This window comes from Palaemon carinicauda, chromosome 15 (assembly GCF_036898095.1).
Source record: "Palaemon carinicauda isolate YSFRI2023 chromosome 15, ASM3689809v2, whole genome shotgun sequence".
NCBI classification, from domain to species: Eukaryota; Metazoa; Arthropoda; class Malacostraca; order Decapoda; family Palaemonidae; genus Palaemon; species Palaemon carinicauda.
The window spans coordinates 19,853,556-19,871,687 of NC_090739.1; the positions used below are offsets into that span (position 1 = coordinate 19,853,556).

The following is an 18,132-nucleotide window of genomic DNA, read 5'->3' on the forward strand; positions in this document are numbered from 1 at the left end:
CTGGTGAAACTGGAACTGAATCCTAACACCTTTAAACTTTTAACCTTTAGATTCACATGGATATAAAATATGCTCGAGAGGGTATGTGTGCTTTGACATATCAAACAATGATATACAAGAAGTGGAGTGACAGATGGACGCGCAAATAGATGGCACAAACAACAACTCATGTGATATATGTTTATGTATAGATGTATATACTTTATATATATATATATATATATATATATATATATATATATATTATATATATTATATATTATATATTATATATATATATATATACATATACATATAAGTATATATACATATACATATAAGTATATATACATATATATAAAGTATATATATATATATATATATATATATATATATATATACATATATATATATATAAAAGTATATATATATATGTATATATACACACACATAAATATATATATATATATATATATATATATACATATATATATATACATATATATATATATATATATATATACATATATATATAATGCTGGAATGCTGGAAAGTTTTCCGACCCAGCAGCAAAATATACTGGACATAAAAAAACACCAACACAGCAATGTGTGACGTCCTCATAGAATGTAAGGGGTACAAAAATATAAAATCAATAAAAAAATAAAACACACACACCAGCATATCAAAGACGATCATTACTTTTAAAATGTTATAACGCCGCATTTGAAACCAGTGGGATGAAACGTTACATTGCACAATGCTGCCCAAATACAAGATGAAACATAGTGATTTCAAGTTATATGGTTCATCATTTGACTATATACATTATATGTGTAAGAGAACTTGTATGGCAAAATGTGAGATATTTGATTAGTATGACTTAGAGAGCAACTGTACCATATTTGATGATTGCGTCATCATTTAGGTGAGTTTTTTGTTATATCTTACACTATCTTTCTGGATTTTATAAATTAAACATTTGAAGTAGTACATGTGTCATTTAAGATATCCATCAATTTTATCTCTAAAACAGCTTTCCATAGAGATTTGTTGTGATTGATATGTTAATCCGCATAAGAATCTAAGTAAAACCCCTCTTTAACTATATGGTTCACTTTAAATAAATACTTATCTTTAGAGATGGTAAATATGAGATAAACTGTATAAACAACCGACGACCACACATCACGCCAGAAGTGCAGAAGAAAACTTGACTGAACGTAGAGAAACGCTAAATGTGAAAAGTGATGGCTTTTGAACATTCAATCAGTGAAAAAACAAATCCATGGATACCTAAATACATGCAGATACTTCGAAAACTCTGCCAAGTAACGACAGAAAAGGAAAAATAAATAAGTGATACCGGGAACACATGAATTTACCATATTCCCCCCCAAAAATCGTAAGAAACCCAGACTGGAAAATAGTAGATATTCCATCGTAAAAATTAGTTAACGCTAATCTAATGTGTGAATGGACTTTTTAATTAAAAAGCCCAGTCGAATAACTAGGGTGTTCAAAATAGATGCTGCAAAATATTTTAGTAGAATCGCAATCCTCTTGTTTCAGTTAAAGTACTTCAACACATTTTTTATGTCATTCCTCCTATATAGCTTCCTCATTTCTTCACAACTTTTTACGAACTGGGTGGTTTCGCTGTGGGAGCCCTTGAGCATGCAGCATCCTGCTTTCTCTACTACGACCGCAGCTGGGATAGTAGTAATAGTAATGGTGGTAGCAAAGGTATTATGACCACCAAATTTGAAAGCAATACTCAATAGCGAAACAGAAGAGTATCTACTGTACATACATTTAACGATGAAAATAATAGGCAAAATTTCTAAAAGTGGAAACTTCAGCATGTGGATCAATGGCATTGAAAGAGAAAAACTTGGTCCAATAAATAAGACAAACAAATATCAATATCAGGACATGAGGCAGTACCAGCAAACTTGTGGCAGTACATGCTATAAAATTGTAACTTAAATCGAGGAAGACTCACAATAGTCAAATATTGAAATTACACAAGGTAAAGGAAAAAGACGCAAATAAGTATGAAAAAAGTAACGTAGACAATTCTAACAATTCCTTTACTGATCTTCCACTTATTTTAGAAATTGCAGGGTTTCATCAACAACCATCCAATCATACATAAATACACATATACAGTATATGGTCACACCAACCTTTACTGGGCTGCATCCACTTAATAAAGTGTTCCCACCTTCCAAGTACTAAAAGAAATTAAAACTAAAGATACATTTATGTATAGTTTTGGTACATATACTGGTAACAATGAAGCAAAATAAAGAATGTTAAACTAATTTTGTGAAACGTATTAACCGCATGAAACAGATGAAAAGATACAGAATACATTATAGGATGAATTCGGAAATTGCAATGCTTCACAGAGAGAGAGAGAGAGAGAGAGAGAGAGAGAGAGAGAGAGAGAGAGAGAGAGAGAGAGAGAGAGAGAGAGAGAGAGAGAGAGAGAGCTTATCATTGATGAGAGTCAACATTCATCAAATTACTCTGGATTGGATTAAAAATATACTGAATTGATCGTTCGTTTAGTATTACTGTATGATCTGGATAATTCGACAAGTGACATGTCATTTAAGAAAAATGTAAATTGTATACAAGATGGGAATCTATACACCGAAAATGGCCAGGCGAGGTCATACCAAAATTTGAGAAGCATCATGACGTTGAAAAAGAAAGAAATACACACACAAAATGATGGATGAGTATTTTTTCGGTCTGGTCATGTGGAGAGAATGGAAGAAAGTAGCCTAGAGTTAATTGTAAAATTCGAATGTTTTAGGAATGTTTACCAAAAGAATATATGATGGCTGTCCTGGAAATCAATTAATGGCATTCAAGAGGGGAAGAACGTGTTTGGGTAGGGAGAGGGGGGGAGGGGTTAGATGTGCTTTCCATGAGATTTTACGTAGTTCCGTAGGTTTGTGAAAAGTATTTTTCCTATCACCCCCTTAATAGCAAATAGTGACATTTAATGCAAGACTTCGTAGTGCAAACTCTCGTTTTATATATAAACAATATATATATATATATATATATATATATGTATATATATATATATATATATATATAAAGTATATATATACACACATATATATATATATATATATATATATATATATATATATATATATATACACACATATATATATATATATATATATATATATATATATACATACACACATATATATATATATATATATATATATATACTATATATACACACGCGTACACATTCAGAGTGGGAATAACTTAACATGGTGAAACGGTTTGCGTATCGCCATGATCAGCAAAGCGGTACTAGTCAGGGTCACCCACACTATAGTCAATTTCTTTTAGCGAGGCATATTTGCACCGACTCGCAGCGGTGCCCTTTTAGCTCGGAAAAGTTTCCTGATCGCTGATTGGTTGGACAAGATAATTCTAACCAATCAGCGATCAGGAAACTTTTCCGAGCTAAAAGGGCACCGTTGCGAGTCGGTGCAAATCTGCCTCGCTAAAAGAAATGGACCATAGGTTGGTTTACTGCGAGCGATCAGACGAAAATCTCCCACCATAACCAATGGGATAAACACCAGACATGAATTGACATGTCAAGAGGACTTTAACTTGCAGTAGAGTAGTAACGGTTGTATTTCTTGTATGTGTATATACAGTATATTTTATATATATATATATATATATATATATATATATATATACATATATATATACATATATATATGTGTGTGTGTATTTATTGTACATATGTAGGTAGTAGGTTGGCCAGGGCACCAGCCGCCCGTTAAGATACTACCGCTTGAGAGTTATGAGGTCCTTTGATTGGCCAAACAGTACCACATTGAATCCTTCTTTCTGGTTACGGTTCTTTCCCTTTGCCTACTCATACACCGCATAGTCTGGCCTATTCTTTACAGATTCTCCTGTCCTCATACACCTGACAACACTGAGATTACCAAACAATTCTTATTCACCCAGGGGGTTAACTACTGCACTGTAATTGTTCAGTGGCCACTTTCATCTTGCTAAGGGTAGAAGAGATTCTTTACCTATGGTAAGCAACTCTTCTAGGAGAAGGACACTCCAAAATCAAACCATTGTTCTCTATTCTTGGGTAGTGCCATAGCCCCTGTACAATGGTCTTCCACTGTCTTGGGTTAGAGTTCTCTTGCTTGAGGGTACACTCGGGCACACTATTCTATATAATTTCTCTTCCTCTTGTTTTGTTAAATTATTTAAAGTTAAATATGAAATATTTATTTTAATGTTACTTAAAAATATTTCATTTTTCATTGTTTCCTTTCCTCACTGGGCTGTTTTCCCTGTTGGGGTCACTGGGCTTATAGCATCCTGTTTCTCCAACTAGGGTTGTAGCTTAGCAATTAATAATAATTTTATATATACATATATATATATTTATATATATATATATATATATATATATATATATATATATATATATATAATATATATATATATATATAATATATATATATATATACACATACTCAGCTCTGCGAGCTTTGAAGACGATTGGTAAACTAATGAAGATCTATCTACCATGAAAGTATTCAAATTAACGCAAAATTGTCGAAGGATTTTGCATTTTTCAGAGCATGGCGTGTTAGGGCCACCTAACTATCATCAAAGGAAGGAAGCAGTCACATTTTCATTTATTTCCCATTCCGATTCAACTAGCCTATAACAGAAGTTGCCATATGGTAAAATTATTTATATATCCATTAATCAAGTAGTCACACTGGCTACTTAGCAAGAACAATGTGTGTGCGTGTGTGTTTACAGCATGTTTTATTTATATATATATATATATATATATATATATATATATATATATATATATATATATACAACCGTATATTATATATATTGCAATAAATTATTAGCCAGATATTCAGATACCATTACGGATTTTTCAAGAGTTTAGAGAATACTGAAGAATTACCGAGACTTGAAACTACCGAATGGACAATTTTAATTTTTCCGTACTTCCAAAATCAAATCGTCATATCAATCTTTAAGAAAAAAAAGTGAGCTTATACGTTAAATCTTAACAGGTCTAATATCTCATTCTCTCAATATTTCTTTGTTAGGTATTCAATTATAGGTTTAAAGGCAACTCATGAATGGCAGATGAAAGGGGCAGGGACAATGCCCTACAGTCAGACTGACCATATATACATATATTAGCGCGCAAGCCCCTCTCCACCCAAGCCAGGAACAGGGAGGGTCAGGCAACGTCTGCTGATGACTTAGTAGGTAACTCTATAAGCTTCCTCATAACCCACATCCTTAGCTCTCAAGGATGGTGAGGTTGCAAACACTACAAGAAACTATCGAGCTTGAGCGTGACAGGGAAGTTTCCAATAGGCCACCACAACCTTAATCACTTGGTTAATCATTAATTCCCAATTAATTATATGTTTAAAGTATTTGAATATCGAATATCTCGTTAACAGAGCTATTGCAAAACTGGATCCTTTCAACAAAATATCAACGTTGATTCGATTTGCTACAAAGGTTGATCTTTCAAAAACTCAAGAGATGTTCGGGAATGAATAACATTTATTAAGCCCAAAACAGAATTACTTCTCAATCTTGGTCTTCATTTGTAAACCCGGAGTCACTTCGCTACTAAAGGGTAATTGCAACATTGATACGACCGTCACATTTTCACCATTTTCACCTTAAGGTTGGGTTAGCAAATTTGATCCAATATTGGTGTCGGAAAGGAAGGATGCGTGAACAAAGTAGAAAGCAAAAATGAGGGAGTGTTACAAATGTAGACTAAATACATCTTATGTCTTCACTTTGACAGTTGCAATACAAGGAATATTTTATATATATATATATATATATATATATATATATATATATATACACACACACACATATATATATATATATATATATATATATATATATATATATATATATATATATTCCTAGTGTTACAAATGACAAAATCTAGACGGCGAAGGCCCCTTGATTAATTCAGCACTGAAAGCGATCCATCCAGCCATTAAACATTCTGGTGGTCTAAAACCAATGCTTCACATCTACCTTACAACACTGTTTCCATTAATAGATACAATATTGATCGATTTTGTGCTATCATTCAGTAAGGAAAATACCGTATCCTCCACTAGACTTCTGCTAGAGATAACTAAACTACTACTCTTCACTTAATAAAACACGAAATATAAAATGCCTCGAAGCTACAAAAGCTGATAGCTCTAACCAAAAAAGGGTAAGGGATTTTAATAGCGGTGGACTTTAAACATAAAAAGAATCAAGATATGGCTGGCTTTCCCCAAGGCACGACAACTTCCTGTACACACAAAACGGTTACCGTATATACATACTGTCACATGTTATACCATAATCAAGTGATTGGCTTAATAGTTGCCTGGCGTTGTGTGTTACACAATGAAATCCCCTATATCATTAACGTATTATAAACGAATATTAAAATATGTTTGTTAAGTATCTAAGTCAATGGAGACTATCTGCTTATTAAAACCTTTTCTTTTTCTGTTTCCACACCATTGGTTCCCCTGGCTTAACGTATATGTCTAATCGCCTCTGTCAAAGGAATCCTCAAAATCACTTCTTTGAAAGGAATAACGTTACTCGTGTTTAGGAGCAAACAATACCACATAAAAAACCCACTCTCTTAAAGGCAACTTAGTCTAGTAGTATCACTGTAAGATGATTTTCAAAGATAACCCCTTTAGAAAACGAAATTTTATGTTCTTGAATCAAGGAAGGCAACCACCAACCTTGCATTAAAAAACAAATTAACGAATGATGTCAAAATATTACTTGAAAATTCACCAATCAATCAACCTGTTTTTTATATATTCTAGTAGCCTTTGGTATCAGAAATTCAATGTTCGATGGAAGTTGCTAAAAGGATCGAGAAATGAGCATATTTTATACTTGAGATATTACTAATGAGGAAAACAAACAATGCATGGCGAAGAATAGAACTAACTTGGCGAAAAAAATAATATGACTGACTGCAGTCCTCGTATTGAAAGCGTACTGTGCGGACAGCACATGGATAAGCATGACAGACGAAAATCGGAAGCTGTGATTCTGCATTTAAACCAGACATTGATGCACTCATCTAGTTCTTGCATTGCATGAAGTTGCATTCAATGTTTTTGGACTTCTCAATGGCAGAACAGCATAATTTCTTTTTCTAGATTTTCAATGTTTTCTTTGACACCATCCCAATTCATCCCCCCTTGTCAAGTCTTCCTTACTTTTCATATTCCGGGCAATATTTGCATTGGGAAATAGCAACTTGCAAACTTTACAGATAGCAGATGATGTCCCGGAATTGCTGTATAGGTCAATCATTCAACCGTTACTCATTGGGAGTGACGATTCATATTTGTGGCCTCCTGTTTATGATGGATGAGGCAGTCTTATCCGGCCTGGGACCTATTGATTATAATGGATTTTTCATCAATAACAAGTTTGGATATTTACCGGCGAATCTATGGTGAAATCAGGACTTTGTCCTAATTAAGCAGCTAACACTTTAATTCACCACAACCTAATACTGGAATGATCGTCATATCTCTGAGGCAATGCTCTCGGATACATAGATTTACTCACTTTCCCCTTTCTATGGATTCGTTTTAGAACAAGCAGCCAAAGCCCAAGGAAGAAAATCTTTATACTGTAACCTATGCAGGTTCAAACATGTTACTTTATTAGCATCTAACCGAGATAAACCTTGTTCACTGGATGTAACGTTGGACACCAACTGGAAAAAAAAAAAACAACAGCAGCAAAAGTAAAAAAAATAGCTTTTGCAACTAACTCTGGTAGTGATCATTTCCAACAAAAAGAGAAGAGTCTGTAAAGATGAAAAGAACACATATGTTCCTCTGCATACATACCGTGGTAACACACAAAAGGAGGTTAGTAATTGACTTGTTAATCCTTCCACTTAGCTAATAAAGCATACAAGTGTTCTGTAGTTTGTAAAGTGGTATATACCGCCCTGACTAAAATCTAATACCACACTTGAGACTTCCTCTCTGCTAAAGCATACGAAGATTGAATAATACCTGACAACACCCATTCCCAAATATACCCTGACAACCAACACAGGCCCACCACCAGACACCCCCCAATATATATATATATATATATATATATATATATATATATATATATATATATATATATATATATATATATATATATATATGGCATGGGAACCTAGTTCAGGAAACCATCGATTCGAAGAAATCATAGAAAAAAATACCTCACGTTTGAAAATCTAATAGCATGAAACGTTTGCCAGCTTGCTTGAACCATACAAAAATATTCTTAAGCACCGTACAGTATATAATAATGTCACGTAATTTGTTAAAAGACTATAAATTCTCATTTGAGAGTACGCTATTCTCACCTTGAGAGTGTTTTCAATAGACTTGTTCTTTATTCTCTCCTTGAGAGTATTTTTAATAGACTTGTTCATTATTCTCTCCTTGAGTTATTTTCAATAGACTTATTTTTTATTCTCTCCTTAGGAGTATTCTCAACGCTTGTTCCTTATTCTCTCCTTGAGAATATTTTCAAATAACTTGTTCATTATTCTCTCCTAGAGTTATTTTCAATAGACTAATTCTTTATTCTCTCCTTGAGAGTATTCTCAACGCTTATTCCTTATTCTCTCCTGGAGAGTATTTTCAATAGACTTGTTCATTATTCTCTCCTTGAGTTATTTTCAATAGACTTATTCTTTCTTCTCTCCTTGAGAGTATTCTCAACGCTTGTTCCTTATTCTCTCCTTGAGATATTTTCAATAGACTTATTCTTTATTCTCTCCTTGAGAGTATTCTCAACGCTTATTCATTATTCTCCTTGAAAATATTTTCAACAGACTTATTCTTTATTCTCTCCTTGAGAATATTCTCAACGCTTGTTGATTTTTCTCTCCTTGAGAGTATTTCCAATAGATATGTTCATTATTCTCTCCTTGAGATTATTCTCAACTCTTGTTCATTATTCTCACCTTGAGAGTATATTCAATAGACTTATTCATTATTCTCTCCTTGAGAGTATTTTCAATGAACTTGTTCATTATTCTCTCCTTGAGAGTATTTTTAGTATTGTTCATTATTCTCTCCTTGAGAGTATATTCAATAGACTTGTTCATTATTCTCTCCTAGAGTTATTTTCAATAGACTTTTTCCTTATTCTCTCCTTGAAAGTATTCTCAACTCTTGTTCATTATTCTCTCCTTAAGAGTATTTTCAATGAAGTTGTTCATTATTCTCTCCTTGAGAGTATTTTCAATGAACTTGTTCATTATTCTCACCTTGAGAGTATATTCAATAGACTTATTCATTATTCTCTCCTTGAGAGTATTTTCAATGAACTTGTTCATTATTCTCTCCTTGAGAGTATTTTTAGTATTGTTCATTATTCTCTCCTTGAGAGTATATTCAATAGACTTGTTCATTATTCTCTCCTTGAGAGTATTTTCAATGAACTTGTTCATTATTCTCTCCTTGAGAGTATTTTCAGTACTTGTTCATTATTCTCTCCTTGAGAGTATATTCAATAGACTTGTTCATTATTCTCTCCTAGAGTTATTTTCAATAGACTTTTTCCTTATTCTCTCCTTGAAAGTATTCTCAACTCTTGTTCATTATTTTCTCCTTAAGAGTATTTTCAATGAACTTGTACATTATCCTCTCCTTGAGAGTATTTTCAATGAACTTGTTCATTGTTCTCTCCTTGAGAGTATTTTCAGTACTTGTTCATTATTCTCTCCTTGAAAGTATATTCAATAGACTTGTTTATTATTCTCTCCTCGAGATATTTTCAATAGATTTGTTCACTTTTCTCTCCTTGGAGTATTCTCAACGCTTGTTCCTTCTTCTCTCCTTGAGAGTATTTTCGAAAGACTTGTTCATTATTCTCTCCTTGAGAGTATTCTCAACGCTTGCTCCTTATTCACTCCTTGAGGGTATTTTCAGTAGACTTGTTGATTATTCTCTCCTTGAGAGTATTTTCGATAGATTTATTCACTATTCTCTCCTTAGAGTATTCTCAACGCTTGTTCATTATTCTCTCCTTGAGAGAACTTTCGATAGACTCGTTCCTTATTCTCTCCTTGAGAGTATTCTCAAAGCTTATTCATTATTCTCTCCTTGAAAGTATTTTCAATAGACTTGTTCATTATTCTCTCGTTGAGAGTATTTTCAACACTTGTTAAATTACTCGTCGAGAGTATTTTCAACAGATTTTTTTCGTTATTCTCTCATTTGAGAGTATTCTCAACAAACTTGTTCATTATTCTCTCCTTTGAGAGTTTTCTCAACAAACTTGTTCATTATTCTCTCCTTTGAGTTTTCTCAACAGACTTGTTCATTATTCTCTATTCTAAGAGTATTCACAACATGCTTGTTCATTATTTTCTTCTTTGAAAGTATCATTAACTGACTTGGGTTTTAGGAACAGACCCCAGGTTTTCATACTGTTATACATAGAACAATTTATGCTATTTACAGATTTTTTTTTCGGTGTGGAAAATGTGAAATAGCTACGCTGCAAACTGCACCGCCCAAGTGTGACACACAAATCTACTAAACCATACAAATTACTGCTCATATACACAAGATTGGATCACGAGGAGAAATGCCTAGAATTTACCGACCAAATTAGTACTGCAATGTACAACTACTTGCAATTTACTTTCCTCTTGATAAGGGTAGGAGAGAATCTTTAGCTATATTGAGCAGCTTTTCTAAGAGGACACTTCAAAACCAAACCATTGTTTTCTAGTCATGGATAGTGCCATAGCCTCTGTATCAAGATCTTTCACTGTCTTAGGGTAAAGTTCTCTTGCTTGAGGGTTAACTCGGGCACACTATTCTATCATATTTCTCTTCCTCTTGTTTTTCATAGTTTTTATAGTTTATATATGAAAGATTTATCCTAATATTTCAACTGTTCTTAAGATGTTTTAATTTAATTGTTCATTATTTCTCTTGTAATTTCCCTTATTTCCTTTCCTCACTGGGCTATTTTCCCTGTTGGAGCCCTAGAGCTTATAGCATCCAGCTTTTCCAACTAGGGTTGTAGTTTATTAAGTAATAATAACTATTTAGCAAATTAAGCTTTCCAATCAGACCAAACTTAAAAAATCCATACGTCCTTTTTCATTCGTATTTTCCATAATGTTTAATCTGCTCCGGTCTCTTTATCTTATAAAATAAGAGAAAAAAAATCATTTTCAAAAATTTAGGATCTAAATGCCAAATTGCATAATTAATCTAAGACAATTTGACACAAGCGTGTACAACAATTAAATAAGTCAAGATATATTTATAAAACCTAAAACGATCAAAATTAGACGCAATATTATTATCATTATTAATTACCAAGCTACAACCCTCGTTAAAAAAGCAGAATGCTATAAGCCCGAGGGGTCCAACAGGGAAAATAGCCCAGCAAGGAAAGAAAATAAGTATACTGAAAGAAAAGTAATTAAAAACTAAAATTAAATATTTCAAGAACAATCACAGCATTAGAATACCTATTTCATATATAAACTATAAAAAAAAAGAGAAGAAATAAGATAGAATAGTGTGCCCGATTGTACATTCAAGCATGAGAAGTCTAACCCAAGACAGAGAAAGACCATGGTACAGAGGCCATGGCACTGTCCAGGACAATGGTTTGATTTTGGAGAGTCCTTCTCCTAGAAGAGCTGCTGACCATATCCACATAAGGAAATTCTTCGTCTAACCTTTGGTATCTTGTAAAATTTACTTTAAATAAAAAAAATTTTATTATTACAATCTCGAGTTTTTCAACACACATTTACTCTTTAAACACCAATCATAATATACATAAAGAAGAGAGAGAGAGAGAGAGAGAGAGAGGAGAGAGAGAGAAGAGAGAGAGGAGAGAGAGAGAGAGAGACGTTAAATGTTTAAAAAAATATAAGGCTTGTCTTGAAAGATATACTGTAAGTCTAAGGATATTTCTGATAAATTTGTAATTTGACCTGGTTCGAGGTTGAAAGGGGGAGGAGGAGTAATTGAACATATAATAAATATGAACGTATATGTATTTTATATATACGTAGAGAGGAGAGAGAGAGATGAGAGATGAGAGAGAGAGAGAGAGAGAGAGAGAGAGAGAGACTTTAAGAACGAAAAAGGATACAACTGCAAAAATATGAAATACTACGTGATACTGCCGAGCAATTCATTAAAAAAGGACAAAACAGCACCATGACATTCCATTTTACGTACGATTGTGTATACATGCAAGGCTGTATACATATTCACATGCAAATATAAATACGTGTATACTTTACACACAAATATACATACATACATCTTACACTTACGTAATTTACTATTTAGTTAGTTAGAGAGAGAGAGATGAGAGAGAGAGAGAGAGAGAGAGAGAAAGAAGAGAGAGGAGAGAGAGAGGAGAGAGATTAAACGTACATTAATGAATATGAACAGAATTTATGGTAAATTTGAAGATACGTAAGAAATGGCCAAATATGAGAGAGAGAGAGAGAGAGAGAGAGAGAGAGAGAGAGAGAGAGAGAGAGAGAGAGAGAGAGAGATGAGAGAGAGAGAGAGAGAGATTAAACGTACATTAATGAATATGAACAGAATTTATGGTAAATTGAAGATACGTAAGAAATGGCCAAATATGAGAGAGAGAGAGAGAGAGAGAGAGAGAGAAGAGAGAGAGAGAGAGAGAGAGAGAGAGAGAGATTAAACGTACATTAATGAATATGAACAGAATTTATGGTAAATTTGAAGATACGTAAGAAATGGCCAAACATATGAGAGAGAGAGAAGAGAGAGAGAGAGAGAGAGAGAGAGAGAGAGAGAGAGAGAGAGAGAGAGAGAGAGAGAGAGAGGAGAGTTACAATTTTAACTTTAAACGACACACACTTAGAAACTATTTTACTAACAGACTCCATTACAGTAAATAGATTCAAATAAAATTGTGCTCGCTATCAACTTTCCCTAAACTCGAGAGAAAGTCGATCCATCTCTACCATCATTAACATTTCTAATTCGATCGGTGTATCAACATATTCTTCTCTATTCGTAAGGCATCTCTGAGGTACATTTACGCCACAGGCAATAACTTTCCGTGGTATGATATCAAGGCAAGAGAGGCTGGTGCCGTACTGGTTCGTGTGTGTTTCTGTGTCGGAATGCTTGTCTAACCACAAGTGCTACTCCTCCACTCACTCACACACATAAGTGGCCTCCAAAATAATGAATGAATGACACGGGTTACGCAATGGACGACGGATGACGACGACAACCGCATTGACACTCCCTGAAAAGACACCCCCCCCCCTACCCCTAACGTCAATTATCCCCATTTCCACATCCCATCTCTCTAAGTACTTAAATATGTTATGTACACAAACAGCCAATATTTAGAATGACGATGTCATCATACATCTATACTCTGTCCCGTAGCTAGAAAAACTCTCCCCTCCTCATGATGCTGGGCAAGGCTCACACTGGGACTGGGGATTAAGAGGTCAATGAAAGTATGCAAAATATGAATGGCTCGTTCCACAGAACCAACGAGTATTTGCAAAAGTTGAATGGTGATCTTCATATAAACAATTTACTTGCCACTGAATGGAGATCCGAGTTTGAGGACTACGTAGTAATATTTTTCAAGTCGATGTCGCAGACTCGAGAACACAAATGTATTACTTACCGTCTGACGAGGCTGAGGGTTAAGGTGAGGGGAAATATTTTAAAAAGATTGGTTGGTTCACTTGATTACACCCTCCGAACTCTGCTCTCCATCAATGAATTTAAGACATGAGACCCCGCTTTGGTGACAAACTCCCTCCATGCTCATACACACTAAACACCGATTAAATTCAAGCAGGACTTATCATTTCTCGTGTTCTCCCAGCGATGTGGAAGAATTCCTGTCAAATTAACACTCGATTCACGATCACCACACATAACCAACAAAGCGACGTCCGCTGAATCTTAGCTAGAGAAAATGGAGGCCCCAACATACAAGACCATGGACGTTTTCTGCACCATTTTAGCTAAAATTATACCGTTTCCACTGGATATTTTGGAGATACTTACTCATCATTTCCCTCTGTCATGTTTTATATAGTACAGGTGGCTATTTTGGCGTTTTTTTGCCCTCCTGATGCACATTTTCATTGTAACTAAACTTCATCGAAACACCCCAAAACACGAACTTGCTTTGCTGCTCTCACGACTGCGCACCCCTTTTCGCGCATTAAACTAGTTCCGAAAAACAGAGTTTTCTATTTTTTCAATTTAGGGTCTTAATTTGCATTTTTATGTTAATATCCTTCTTTCTAGACAATTATTATATGTATTGGGATGGATAGTTAATACTATGAGTAAAGTTGATAGACAACACTGAAGCGGATGAACACAACCGATAGCTACGGCGCTGTCCCGCCTTTCTACCGAGAAAATAAAATCTCACTGCACTGCACCGTATTTCAAAATGTTTTGCTCTCTCGTGATATTTTATCTCATGCGCATTACTATTTGGTAACGCTTATCGTTATTTTTAAATTTTCATATTATTCATCAACTTATACATTTACGCCATGTTATTCAACACCAGTTTAAATCCCAAATAAAGTATATACACTCAACGCAATTATTATGAGAACATATCTCGGTGAGCGAAACTGTCTGTTTTAAATTACTCCTTTAGGCACCTGTAAGGCCGTCTTCCTTCAGCTCAATTCAATGATGGCTGGGCATTGATGGCGGAACCCTGAATTGAACCTGTGGTGTTCTCTGTTTATCTAGAGAGCACCCTGTAATTTCTAATTCAGAAGGATACCCAGTAAACCCTGATGAATTCGTAGGTGTGGTCAACCGAAGGCTAGGAGTAAAACTGCAGTTGTCATTCATGTTGGGGGGATACAGGGAGACATGAATGAATTGGTGGGGGGAGAAACATGGTACTCACACTTCCAGGCATTTCTTTTATTTTTTTAATAATAAATTTGCGTAATTAAACATACATAGTCTAGTACATGTTAGCTATAGAAATTAGTTGGTAAAAATAAATTATGCAAAAATTCTCAAACAAATAGTAAACATTTATTGAAGGTAAACTAGCGTTGGTTACCGTCTCTGGCAGGAAATGGGGGGGTTAGTAGGGGCGGGCACCGTCAAGTTAGCATTTAGCGTAAATTTAGGAATTTCCGGTCCAAAATATACAATTGCGTTAACTGTCATCAACAATGAATTAAAATAAACAAGACTGATAAGAGGTTTAAGCGTTATCTGGTCACCCGAAGAAAGCCTAATTGGTAACCAATTCCCAAATAGCAACTCTGGGACATCATTCAACAAATGATCACGTTATCTTGAGTAGGAAAAGGAACAGACGATTGCATTTCTGGGAACCAAGTTATTTGACGTTTTAAATTTGTGCCAAAAAGAACTTTTTACCATCTCGCTCTTCTACTGGGATGCGGTCCTCTGTATGATCTTTTAAACTAAGAGACACTTCGCCATTATGTTATTAAAAACCATAAGAGTTATGAGCCGTGAGATGCAATTGACGTTCGCTCGTGAAAATATCATAACGTTTTGTTTTCATTCCGCCTAACACCCCTTGAAACGTATTCATATAATAAAAGGAATTGTTCTATATATAATAGACGAGTTGGTGGAGGAGCAGATCAATACAACGTGCGTGGAAGATTTGAAACGTTTTACGTAAAAAGTGTATTCTTGTCATGAGGAAGATGAGTCAAGCAAAAGATTCTGTATTTCAGCGACGATCAAGACAAATATATTAGTTTCTTTCTGATTTGGTGACCGGTGATTATTATTATTATTATTATTATTATTAATTATTATTATTATTATTATTATTATCCAAGCTACAACCCTAGTTGGAAAAGCAAGATGCTATAAGCCCAGGGGCCCCAATAGGGAAAAATAGCCCAGTGAGGCAAGGAAATAAGGAAAATAAATAAATGAAGAGAACAAATTAACAATAAATCATTCTAAAAAGGCAACAACGTCAAAACAGATATGTCATATATAAACTATTAACAACGTCAAAAACAGATATATCATATATAAACTATAAAAACTCATGTCCGCCTGGTCAACAAAAAAGCATTTGCTCTCCTTTTTTACATGATCTGAGGTATTATCTAAGCCTTCTTCCTTTTACAGTGAACACAATATATATTCATGTAGTAACCCACAGTAAATAGTAAAAAAATGGTTACTTAGCCATATCCGCCTAATCATTAATTTCATAGCTTTATGGTTAGGCTTCCATTCTCACTTGTAGACACATAAAAATAAGTCCATTACGGTTTATACAGCATTAACTGTCACCTCTTCTTCTGTAAATAACTCCCAGAGACTTTCGCCTTTCTCTGAACTCATCACAATAATTCAGAAATCAATAAAGATCTAAATAATTCTTTAAAATTCTTTAGACTTCAGCTTGTACGAAAATGGAAGTTACCTCATGGTTTAAAACAAACACATTAGTTAATTATATATATATATATATATATATATATATATATATATATATATATATATATATATATATATATATATATATATATGTATATATATATATATACAGTATATATATATATATATATATATATATATACTATATATATATATATATATATATATATATATATATATGCATACATACATACATACATATATATATATATATATATATATATATATATACTATATATATATATATATATATATATATATATATATATATATATATATAATGCATACATACATACATACATATATATTATATATATATATATATATATATATATATATATATATATATGTATATATATGTATACACACACGTGTACGTTTGTACATATATTTACTTCAATACATATTATGACAATAGGCTACTTGATAGCAAAACAGTCTATCATGAGAGTGGAACTGGTTAGTAATAATATCAATAATATCTGGTATCTTATATTTTATACTCAGGCTAAACGGTCTCTCTCTCTCTCTCTCTCTCTCTCCCTCTCTCTCTCTCTCTCTCTCTCTCCTCTCTCTCTCTCTCTCTCTCTGTAGAAATGTCTTTGATATCACTATATACATTCACTGACACATCTCTAAATTATACATTTGTTTCTATTAATACACCAGTGACATTCATATGAATAAATAAATGTTGTATCTAATACAAAGGAAAGCATACTAATATAACAGGTATATCAATGCATTAATCATATGCATTAGTAAGCTTTATGAATTTCTAAAAACCCATATTCACAACTTGAAATGGAATTGTAAACAAATTGTTTAAGGAATTTTATAGAATTTTAATAAAAAAAAAATGTATATTGAAGAAATAGAAATTTTTAGAAATGTTCTATAAAAAAACTCAAAGAACAAGTGGTCTTACTGAATATATAACTACTTTAGATTAGTCAGGAAAAATGAAATGATGGTAAAAAATTATCTAAAAAGATCTTAGATTTTTTCTTTATTTGTGTAAGTTGTTCATCAAAGTTAGTACAGTTATGATATTTCAATGAGTATTTTAATTTTACTAATACCAATTTCCACTTTATTCCTAATTTCAGTTCCTATGACGCATACAATATATATATGTATATATATATATATATATATATATATATATATATATATATATATATATATATATGTGTGTGTGTGTGTGTGTGTGTGTGTATGTGTGTGTGTATGTACTATATATATATATAATATATATGTATGTGTATATATATATATATATTATATATATATATATATACTATATATAGTATATATATATATATATATATATACTATATATATATATATATATGAGGAACTATCAACAGCTTTCTTTCTTTTTATATATTACTATTTGGAATAGTTATTTGGTTTTGCTTTCATGTTATCAAAAATTTTTTATCTATATATGTGTGTAGGAGAGGATGAGTGGAGAAGTATCAAATTAAAAGCTCAAGATAGAGACGACTGGCGAAATCTAATCGAAGCT

General features: G+C 33.0%; 1 protein-coding gene across 1 annotated transcript in view; it reads right to left on the reverse strand.

The window, feature by feature from the left end:
- The window catches only part of Spred (Sprouty-related protein with EVH-1 domain), an 83,470-nt gene extending 68,949 nt beyond the window's left edge, over positions 1–14,521 (reverse strand). Inside the window, exon 1 of the mRNA XM_068388185.1 lies at positions 14,187–14,521. Within this exon, the coding sequence (XP_068244286.1) occupies positions 14,187–14,206 (20 nt within the window). The 5' untranslated portion in view covers positions 14,207–14,521. The remainder of the gene's footprint in view (positions 1–14,186) is intronic.
- Between the last annotated feature and the right edge of the window lie 3,611 nt (positions 14,522–18,132).